The 10,964-nt window shown below is 55.6% G+C and overlaps 1 protein-coding gene across 1 annotated transcript in view; it reads left to right on the forward strand.

The window, feature by feature from the left end:
• Positions 1-8,358, forward strand: part of SPARC (secreted protein, acidic, cysteine-rich (osteonectin)) — a 10,777-nt gene extending 2,419 nt beyond the window's left edge. Inside the window, exons 2-10 of the mRNA XM_009322632.1 lie at positions 3,859-3,928; positions 4,142-4,192; positions 4,360-4,444; positions 4,871-4,992; positions 5,243-5,363; positions 5,550-5,683; positions 5,854-6,002; positions 6,701-6,849; positions 7,048-8,358. Coding sequence (XP_009320907.1) covers positions 3,872-3,928; positions 4,142-4,192; positions 4,360-4,444; positions 4,871-4,992; positions 5,243-5,363; positions 5,550-5,683; positions 5,854-6,002; positions 6,701-6,849; positions 7,048-7,076 — 897 coding nt within the window. The 5' untranslated portion in view covers positions 3,859-3,871 and the 3' untranslated portion in view covers positions 7,077-8,358. The remainder of the gene's footprint in view (positions 1-3,858; positions 3,929-4,141; positions 4,193-4,359; positions 4,445-4,870; positions 4,993-5,242; positions 5,364-5,549; positions 5,684-5,853; positions 6,003-6,700; positions 6,850-7,047) is intronic.
• The last annotated feature ends 2,606 nt before the right edge of the window (positions 8,359-10,964 follow it).

The following is a 10,964-nucleotide window of genomic DNA, read 5'->3' on the forward strand; positions in this document are numbered from 1 at the left end:
AGCTTTATGGGGACTCACGCAAACAACTCTAACTTCAAACCAAATTTTAGCCCGGGAGTGGTTGGCTGAGTAAAGCTCAGAGGGTCTTGCTTGCATAGCCAGGTCAGGGCCAGACAGTGGGATCACTGCCCTCACAGTGGGTCTCTGTGGTGGCCACACTCGGTCACCCATCTGCACCTTGAAAACTATGGCCCACGGTGAGGTTTGCAGGCAGAAGCTTTTTCTGGGCTGGTCCTGCCTTTACATTCAGACTGAGGTGCTGGGGCATGTCAGAACCTGCAGAGCCTTGGAAGAGCAATGAGCAAATGGAGGGTGGGTGCAGCAGACCCTGCCGCTCCGGCTGGCTGCCTCCCACGTGGCCGGGCTGGGGTGCAGGTGGGGAGCCGAGACACAGGAGAGTTTTTGCCCAACGATTAGCCACTCCTGCTCTCAGCTGCTGGTGATGGGAGGTGGCAGCAGGGCCTCTTGCCCGGGTTAGCAGTGGAGGCAGCTGGGGTTATCCCAGTGGCCTTAGGGAGGAGCTGTCAAAATGGCCAGGCAGAGACTCCTCCCCACGCTAACGTGGCATCCCAAAGGGCTTATGCAACCCTGGCCAGGGCCAGCGCCACATGGGCCACGCTCCACCATCCATGGAGCCTCCTCCGAAGGCTGCACCCGCCCGGCCCTTGTCCTCCCCCAGCCCACGAAGGCCCCAGGCTGGGCGGGAGACAAGAGGGACCAAACAGACCCCAGTGGCACAGACTCTCCTCCGTGCATCACTGCAGGGTATTTTCCCCAGCAGGAAAAACTTATTATGGTGCTACAGGATTGGGGGAGGGAGGTAAAGAGCTTGCCAGAGTAGCCTGCTTTGAATTTATGGAGGTGCTGAGGGTCAGTCTCAGACCTCTCTACACCCCATGGCTCCCTTGTTAGGGACATGGCTGCAAAATGCAATGAGCAGCCGGTGCTGTGGGATAGCCTGGGCCATGCTAGAAAGGCAAACCATCCAGAGGGGTTTATGGAAGCCACAAGACTGTGTTCAGACAGTGACTGGGAGCTGAAGTCCCCACCTCGGATGCAAGTGGGGTCAGGCATTAGAAAGGCAATGCAGGCCATGGGTCCTGCAGCCCATGGGTGCCAGGCACTCTCCTCCATCATCAACAGTCAGGAGGGCAGGCCGGAGGAGGGGATGGTGACCATGGAGACTTCTCTTACCTTGCATTCAGCAGCCCTCTCTGTGCCCAGGATGTGCTGATTTCCAGCATGTCTTGCAAAGTGCTGGCTTCTGTTGATTTCTTTAGGATACAGAAGGGTATAAGTCCCTGCTTGCTAAAATCTCTTTCCCAGTCCTGTTTTCCTCTGTCCAAAGTGATCCCCAGCTGCACCCCATTGCTCTGCCCCTCACGCTGCCCTCTGCCCTCCGTGGGGCTCTTGCAGAGTGATGCCAGGCATTCCCAGTGCGGGGCCCCTTGCAGGGATCCCCCCTAGCCCCTCCAGCTGGGGGACAGATGCTGAGCTCATGGTATGGTCCAACTGCCAGCTCCAAAGAGCATCCTCTTGGACAGCAGGACCACAGTAGGTCCACAGGGAGACTTGCACCAGTGACTTGCACTGTGGGCCAGGATCTTCTGCTGGAGCAGCTCCACGTGCAGGGTTCCTGAGCCGTTATTTCACGACTTTTGGCTACTGACATTCAGGAAAGACCATGCCTTTGCAAAACAGCTCTGCCTCCAGAAGGATGTTGTTTTTCAAATAAACTTGTTTTCCCATCTCCGGCATGAGACAGCTCTGCAGAGCTTGTTTGCTCAGACTCTTTCATGCTCCTTCTTCCTCCAAACACAACACTGGCAGCTCTGACTGTCTGCTGGCTCCTAGCAAGCATGTAATTCTCTGACCCCTGCTCACTGCATGCCCAGACTTTGAAATTCAAGTTTTTTTGGGCTTGGGGAAATGATCTGAGAGGGCCTTGGTCTGGGGTTGGGTTCTTCTTAATGCCATCTTCCACGTGTACATGCACTGCGCTCTCCTCCGGGCTGGGCACTGCCGTGTTTCTGCCCAGCGAGCATCACTGAACCTCACAGCACCTTCCAAAGCAAACAAGCCCCTTGGGAGAAGCCCAGGAGGAGCCTTTATAAGCGAGGGGATGGCAGCAAGGGAGGAGATGGCCAGATTCACCAGTACTTTTCCACCTTCCCCCTCAAACCACCCCTCCAGAAGTGAAGAACCAGTGATCTCTCCTGGCAAATGCCAGCAGAGCTCTCAGCAGCCTCCAGAGCAAATAAAGGCAAAGGGAAGAGACGGCATGTACCAGTTGGGAGAGGAGGGAGCTGCTCAGCTGCAGCCTTGCCAGAGCAAACGGGCTCATCCACCCCTACCCGCAGCCCCTCTCCCCACAGGTCCTCCGTCCCACCATGGCAGCCCTCCACACCACCCCGTGCTCCCAGCCCTCCGACATCCCTGGGAAGCTGCCCTCCATGCCCTGACACCTATTTTGCATGGGCAACCTGCCGGGGCTGGGTGAGGCGCTGAGATTGGAAGGAGGATTTCAGCCTCTGCGTGGCCAAACCTTGCTAAATTAGGAAGCATGGCACAGCCTGGCTGGTGCCCTGGCAGCACGGTGTTGGCGTGGTTTTATACCCAGAGAGCTGCCATGCACAGGGAGGAAGGGAAAGGATGCACTGGCAAATTAGATATCCATCCATGCTCGCTGGTAGAGAAGAAGACACCTTGTCCAACACTCTCCGTCCCAGCAAAGCCATCCATCTGCCCAGCCCCAGGGAGCCAGTGGGCTGCGATGCCCCGGCGGGCTGCGATGCCCCGGCCATGCAGGTGGCGTGGAGGAGGGTGAGCGGAAGGGAGGCAGCGGAAGCCTTGGCAGGGGGACAAGTCCCCTCGTTGGCAGGAGACAAACCGGGGGTGTTTCGCGCTCCCGGCGGGCGGAAGGGAGCAGGCAGCCCTCGCTGTCAGGATTGGGATGCCACTGGCATATTAAGCGGCCAGCTGAGCTCCTCTCTGCCTTCACACAGAGGGGCTCAATCCTGCCAAACAGGAACCGTGGGGGACAAGGACAGGGTGATTTCACCAGCTGCACTCTCCTTCTGGCTCGCATCGCGGCCAGTGTTAGCTGGGCTGCCTGGCTCACTCATCCTACGGAGTCCCTGCAACAGCCCAAATCAGGAGGGTGAAAAGGGGTCATCCTCCTGGAGCTCATCGCCCGGCCGGACACAACCCCAAAGCGTCCTGGATCCCTCAAACCCAGTTTGGGGACCCTCAGGTCTGAGCAGGAAAGGGAAAAACTATAGCAGAGACCCCAACGTTTGGGGGTGCTGGGGATGGGGGACTGGTCCCTGACACCCCTAGAGATGTCTGTGTCCATGTGGGAAGGGGTTTTCTACAGGATTTAATTCTCAAGTGCCCCATCTCATTGTCTCTCTGTTCTCTCTTTCCTTCCTCCACTTTCATTTTTTCTCTGACTGACAAATAAAATAGTAGAGAGTTTCACTGCCTGTACCTGGGGCTCATACCAGGGGCTTTTAACATGAAAAATGGGGGGTTTGGTCCAAAATAACTCCTGTGAAGAAAAGGAGAACTTCCATTTTGACTGAAATTTTTCTAAAGGCATCCGAGAAAGCAACAGAAATCTAAACCCCCACCATCCCATTTTGCAAAATCAAAAGAATTTGTCTTGGAAACATTATTTGGCTTAAGCTTTCGGCTAGAAAAGCCAGCACGTGGGGCTGTAATATAGAACAGACGAGGCAGGAAACAAAGAAAACGCCCTTTTCTAAGTGTCTGACTGCCAGCCGTGAGCTCAGCCTGGAGCTGAGTGGCACGCGGCGGCCTCCTTCCTCATCCCTCCTTTTCCTCTCCTTTATTCAGGGTTTGCTGAAAGATGAGGGCCTGGATTTTTTTCCTTCTCTGCCTGGCCGGCAAAGCCCTGGCAGCTCCGGTAAGTACGGGAGACAACAGAGCCTCTCTGCTGTCGGGGTTGCCTGTCCGGTGTATCTGATGGGGGTTTTTTTTTAACGAATAAACCCCTGAGGGATGGGGGCAGCGGGGGGGGAGGAAACCTGAGGTTTGCCCTGCCGCCTGCCCCGGTGAGTCGCCCCCCTTGGGACTGTCCTCCCCACGGGCCCCGGCTCATGGCCCTTTTCCCCTGCAGCAGGAGGCTCTGCCTGATGAGACGGAGGTCATCGAAGACCCCACCACAGAGGTAGGTGACTCTGCTCCTCGTCACCCATCCCTTGCAGCACCCACTGCTCTGGGAAGAACATCTCTGAAGCAAGGGGGAGCAAGGGCAATGGGGGGGCTGCTCTGCCCCCCAGGAAAGGGGCCCAGCTCTTTTTGCACCTCTACCAGAAACACTGACCTCTTTTGCAGGAGCCCGTAGGGGCTAACCCTGTCCAGGTGGAGGTGGGAGAGTTCGAGGAACCCACAGAAGATGTAGAGGAGATTGTCGCAGAGAGTAAGTCACTCTTCCCTTGCCCTCCAGCAGGAAGAGACATCGTCCCTTCCCTGGCTGGGGAAGCTTTAGCCACCCCAAACAGTGAGGGACTTCTTTGGGAAGGGCTGTAGCACAAGGACAATGCCAACCTAGATGCACGCTTAAAAGCAAAAGAGGTGCGTGGCCTCTTTCCAGCACTGGATTCTCTGTAAGCACTTTTCTGCAACAGAAAAGCCATTGCATTGCATGGCTACAGAAAGGAGCCCAGGATTAGCCCAAGGGCTAATGTGGACTTCTGGAAACCCTCACATCTTCCCAGCGCAGGAAGAGCTGCTTGGGGCTGTCCCTGGTGAAGTCTCTGTCTTCCCTCTGTGCTGAGATGCCCCAGGCAGCTCGTGGGAGGTGAGGATGGGGCAGGCTCTGACTTTGCTCCCTGCCCTCTCCCAGACCCCTGCCAGAACCACCACTGCAAGCACGGCAAGGTGTGCGAGGTGGATGACAACAACTCGCCCATGTGTGTGTGCCAGGACCCCTCCAGCTGCCCAGCCACCGCCGGTGTCTTCGAGAAGGTGAGGGCGGAAGCTGCTTGATGGACCAGAGCAGGGAGGGACCTCACATGGGACATCATTGCCAGAGATGGTGGGGGAGACAGTCAGAGTCAGGGTGGCAGGTCCCCATCTGGCCTTGGCCAGTGGTGACCAAGGAGCCGTTCACCCCAGGAAACAAGTTAAATATCTCATTTGGAGACTTTCCCTGCTGACCCCCCCAGCAAGGCTGGGCTTCGCTGTCCCTCATGCAGCATCTTCCCATCCTGTGCAGGTCTGCGGCACCGACAACAAGACCTACGACTCCTCCTGCCATTTCTTTGCCACCAAGTGCACTTTGGAGGGAACCAAGAAGGGACACAAGCTGCACCTGGACTACATTGGGCCTTGCAAATGTAGGTGGAGTCATTCCCTTAGACAAGGGGACCCCTAACCTGAGCACAGCCCTCTTGCCCATGGGCTGAGGGAGAGCAAAGGTCCAGGCAGATGCAGGGCCGAGGTGGGAGGGTGCTGAGGCTGCGTGTCCGGGGTCTGGGGCTGCACGTCCAGGCGCTGTGCTGACCACCATGTATTGCTTCCAGTCATCCCCGCCTGCCTGGACACAGAGCTGACCGAGTTTCCCCTGCGCATGCGGGACTGGCTCAAGAACGTGCTGATCACCCTGTACGAGCGCGATGAGGACAACAACCTGCTGACGGAGAAGCAGAAGCTCAAGGTGAGGGGTTGGGGCGGGAGTCTGGGAGCTCACCTTGCCAACGGAGCCCAGCACACATGGGGAGCCCATCCAGAATGACCTGTGGACACCCCATGTAAAGCCCCTCCTGGGGTCCCCCCTTGCACCCCGTTCCCTGGCTGACAAGGTCTCCCTGGTCTCTCCTACAACAGGTGAAGAAGATCCACGAGAATGAGAAGCGCCTGGAGGCTGGTGACCACACCGTGGAGCTGCTGGCCCGTGACTTTGAGAAGAACTACAACATGTACATCTTCCCCGTACACTGGCAGTTCGGGCAGCTGGACCAGCACCCCATCGATGGGTGAGTGTCGGCAGAGCAGGACGGAGGCCCCTGCCAGGACCCCTTCCTGCCCAAGGACCAGGGTGATTTGGTGACAGAAGATGTCAAGGCTGGAGATGTGACACAAGTGGGTGGCTGGTGGCAGAGGCACAGGCAAAGCCCTGTGGAGAGACAACCCCTGCACACATCGGGCAGGGGCTGGGGCAAACCAGGCTGGGGTAGAGGCAGTTTTACTTTCTGCAAACAGCTCTTCTGCAGAAAGATGGGCCTCCTCCAGCCCCAGCTGCTCCCATCTCCCTTGCGTGGAGCTTCTGTCTTCTCAGATTTACTGTCGTATGATAGTTCCCTAAAATATCTTAGTCCAAAGGCCCTGGGATAACTTCAGCAGCTGAAATAGCAGCTGCTGGCTTAGCTGTGAGCTGGAGATGGGTGTGAGAGCGATCACACACACAGACCCATGGGGTTGGGGCAGCTGGTGAGGACTCCCAGTTATTTTGTGACTAGCACAGCGGGTTGCAAAAGCAGACACCAGTCCCTGACCTTCATGACACTCGGTGGCAATACTGGGAGGGCACTGGGACAGCAGTCAAACCAGTCAGAGAGCTGGGGCCAGCATCTTGCCCCGTGCTGGCCCCTGCACCTGGCAGAGCATCTCCCCTCCTGCGGGAGGGTGGCTGGTGGTGGCAGGCGGTGCGTTGACCATGCGGTCACCTCGGCAGGTACCTGTCCCACACCGAGCTGGCCCCCCTCCGTGCCCCCCTCATCCCCATGGAGCACTGCACCACCCGCTTCTTCGAGGCTTGCGACCTGGACAACGACAAGTACATCGCCCTGGAGGAGTGGGCCAGCTGCTTCGGCATTAAGGAGCGTAAGTACTGAGTAGGGAAGGAATGGGGTGGAGGGGACACCGAAAAGCACCCCCAAAGCCCCCACTTGGGATGAAGCAATGCATTACAGCTGGTCCTGGGGAGGGAAAAGCAGGGGAGAGGAGGGAGGGGGGATCGCAGGAGCAGTGGGACCCTGGCAGCATCCGCCTCCTAACCTCGTCTCTCTTTTCCTTCCACAGAGGACATAGACAAGGATCTTGTGATCTAAACCCCCAGCTTCCTTCTCTGCTGCCAACTTTGTCTTGTTTTAACCTTCCCACTTCCTTCGGTTTTTAAACCGCTTTTGTTTTGTTTTGTTTTTCCCTGGGAACAAGGTGCTAATATAGATCTAAACTTATGTAGTAACGGTGCTAAGAGAAATAACAGTCCTCATTCATAGCCTAATCTATTACCACTAGATTACTCACTCGGCTGTTTCCACACACTCTTACCAGCCCTTTCTCTCTCTGACACGTCTTTACCATTGACTGACCCTGTTCCTGTCCTAAATATCTGCTCCGTCTCGGTATCTGCTCTCGCAACTTCTCTTAACTTCTTACTAACAGCACGTTCTTGGACACGTCAGCGTAGACGCAAAGACCTCTCAGCTGATTCACCGCCCCCAGTTACAGGCCGCCAGCAAGGGAAGGCAGAGCCAGAGGATGTAGGAGGATTGGGCTTTTCGAGCAGAGCGGCTGTGGGTGACATCGTGGTCACCCAGCTCATGGTAGGGGGGATGGAGAGAGGTGAGAAAGACATAGAGTGGCAGGATTTTGTTTTCCCCTTTTTTTTTTTTCCCCAGGGCTTGAATTTAACAATCATTGGGCACAAAAAAAGGGCTAATCAAACAAATGAATAGGAAAGCACACAAAATTTAAAACAAATAAAATGAAATGCATCCCATCCTGTAAAATCCCCTCAAAAAATAAAGGTTTGAAAGTGCTACGTGCTTTACCATTACTCAATGACCCTACTGCTGTTGTGTTTTCTGTGCTGCAAAGGGAGATTGGGTGCAGCCGCCTGTTCCCCTGGGGTGCGCGTGGCTGACCTTGCTGTTGCGATTCTGCTGTAGCTGAGATAAAGCTCTTGGCTCTCCCCAAATCACAGTGCCCTTGAGCACTTCCCACTTCTGCCTTGGTCATGCTTAAATTCCAGCCCTGCTCTCCCAGGGAAGCTGTGTCAGGCTTGGAAGGGACATTTCTGCTCAGAAAGAGGCGTGCTTGCCACACGCTCGAGGGAAAGGCTGTAATATTTTTTCCTGTTGTGGATTTGGGGGTTTAAGGGATGGGCGGGAGGGAAGGGAGAAGGTGTTTGGATTTTGCTTTATAGAGAGGGTCCTGACAGGAGTGAAGGGATGGTTAAGTCTCACAGGCTGAGAACTCTTTTTTTACCTCTGAATGTTCCTTGTGCCTTATATTATTAAATTCCTGCCACAGTGTGAGCAATCTGATGAGTCTCTGTAATAAAAAATACTGATTTGAAACACTGACAATAAACGAGCTTGCAATGTTCCTCTGTTTTGTCCCATCCCGATGAGGGGGATCGCGCATGCATTGCCAACATCATGCATGCGTTCAAGTTGTACCACAGGCATCCCAGCCCCAGGGAAGAGTCTGGGCCAAGGTAAGCTGAGGTGCTTCTGCCAGTCAGAGGCTGTCACCTCACTGTAAACGGGCTCGTTGGGGGATATCGGATGGATAATGCGTGGGCAGATGGAGCTGGAGTGATGGAGGCAGACAGGGTCACTGCAGCAGCCAGCACAGACACTCGCACAGCTCTGAGGCCCTCGCTTTCATGAGCAATAAAATCCCTGGGAAAGGTGAAAAGGCACAACAGTAGAAAAATAAACATCGCCATTTGCACGGGCTAAAAATATCCATGTTGCAAGGGCTCTGGTTAAGCTGTGGCATCCCCCTGTTAACAGCCCCTTGCTGGATGTGCTGTGCTCCAGATGCAGCTGCAGAGTCAGCTCCTGCAGCAGGGTCGCTCCCAGCTTCAGAGCCCTGGGCAGGTCCCATCAAGGACAGTCACTTTGCAGGTGCTGTGCCAAGCTGTTTGGACCCAGTGGGAGTGCTGGTGTCCAGAGGCACCAGGTGAAGGATTTTCACCCCTGCCTTGAACCCCAAGGCTCATTCCACCTGGCCAAGCTGCTTCCCAGAGCTGTTTAGCCAGGGGAATGGAGAGTTGTCAATGGAGAGGCAGCGAATGCCTCCCCACCTCAGGGGCTGCCACTGCCACAGCGAGGGGCACCGCTGCCCACGACCCCCACCTGCGAGATCTAGCCGGCTGCAGCAGCTGTCGGCTGCCGAACCACCTCCCAGCCAGGAGAGCTGGTGAGAGAGGATTTGGGCAGGGGGAGGACAGGAAGACAGGTGGGGACCAGAGGAGATGATTTGCCCTGTGCAAACCTGCTTTCCAGTTGCTCCCTCTCAGCCAGAAACTCCCGCTTGCGCTCCTCGGCCAAGACGCAGCCGCATTCCTTCCAGTGCCAGCCCGCCCCACCAGCGCCACCGGACAGACCCAGGCGGCTCTGCTCCCGTGCAAGGGAAGGCTTTCCAGCCCTCCTCTTCTCTGCCTTCCCCTCTTGTGCAGGAATTGGCTCTAAACCCCAGCAAGCTCAGGAAAGTCAGCAGGCTCCACCAGGAGAGCCGGTTATCACGGCTCAGGAAGGCGAAGGGATCCATCTCTAAGGCTGTGTCCCGTCCGAGGGGACGACACTCATGTCCTGGCAGTTTGGCAGAGCCCACAGCACCCAGTTCAGCAATATTACAAGTGCAGCTGTCCTGGCTTTAACTGAGCATCAAGGCGAGCTCAGGAGGTTGCAGCTGGGCCTCCCTTAACCCTTCAAAGGTCACAGCCTGAAGTATCAAGTTGCTGGAATTTCACTGGCTTGGGGCAAATGCCATACATGGGGTTACATCAGGACTTGAGGAATAAGCTGGCCTTTTTAAGCATTCAGACCTAGACAGTCAGCAAGGGTGGAACAGAACAGCCCTTTCCCTGTTACAGCCGAAATCGAGCCTTCCAGTGCCTGCACAGCAGTAAAGAAACTCGCCTGTACTTTCCATGTGGAAATTCTCCCTGTGGTTACTGCTGACTGAGGACACAGTTTGCAAACTTGAAAAAAAGAAAATAGAAAAATAACGGAGAGATCTGGATCCAAAACCAGCCTGACACAAGCACAATCCGACCCGAGTGCTACAGTGCATCTGCAGGCAGAGGCGGTTAATTTTGCTGTAGTTACTCAGGGCAGCACCACAGAGCAGCTCACTGAGCATTGTCCTGCGTTCAACAGAGAAAAGATGGGAAAGACAAAGACTCGTGTTGAGATTAGTGCTTTCCTGTCTGTTTTCCTGACCCTTACTTTTACAAAAGAAACAAACTGTGGCATAAATGCCGCATTAAGGTTTGTGGCTTATTCAAAATGCAGGTGATGCAAAAAGGTGACAAGCCAGGATCGCTGTGACTACTCCAGTCACACGCCTGGAGACAGCCTGGACTCCAAGGCTCACCGTTTGCAAGGTGTAGCTGCACCCGGAGATGCTTCTGCTCTAGTTAACGGTGCCACTGGAAACCCACGGGGTTAAACCCATCCTGCAGCACGTGTGAAGGCTGGTATTTCACACAGGCTCGAGCCTCATTAGCTAAAATCAGTTCCGCAAAGGAAGATTGAGTCATATAACCGCGGGCTTTACCCCATATTCAGCTGGCCCATGGCGGTGGGGTTGACAGAGTTCCTGTTCCCAGCGGTTAGGTCTCTCTCACAGCAGTTCAAGCACACTCAGATTTGCTGCTGATGGGGGATCTCATCATGACCCGTCGGGTCTGGCACAGGGTGGGTCCCACAGTGCTCGGCAGGGATGGCGCCAGGACCACCTCCACCCCTCTGCCCCGCTCCGGCTTGTTGAGCAGCTCCTGAACTGCCCACATCCACTGCAGAGCCTCCTTTTGGCTTAAACCAGCCTGTATGTTTCAAAGACGGACGAACTCGGTAAAAACAAGCCCTACCTCCAGTGAAGAGACAACGCCAGGGCAAAACATGACATGCCAGGGGATGCACGTCCCTGCGGCCGGCCTGGAGGGAGAGCAGGAGGGACGCAGGCACCCCTCCGCACCC

This window comes from Pygoscelis adeliae, unplaced genomic scaffold (genome assembly GCF_000699105.1).
Source record: "Pygoscelis adeliae isolate BGI_AS28 unplaced genomic scaffold, ASM69910v1 Scaffold34, whole genome shotgun sequence".
Classification (NCBI taxonomy): domain Eukaryota; kingdom Metazoa; phylum Chordata; class Aves; order Sphenisciformes; family Spheniscidae; genus Pygoscelis; species Pygoscelis adeliae.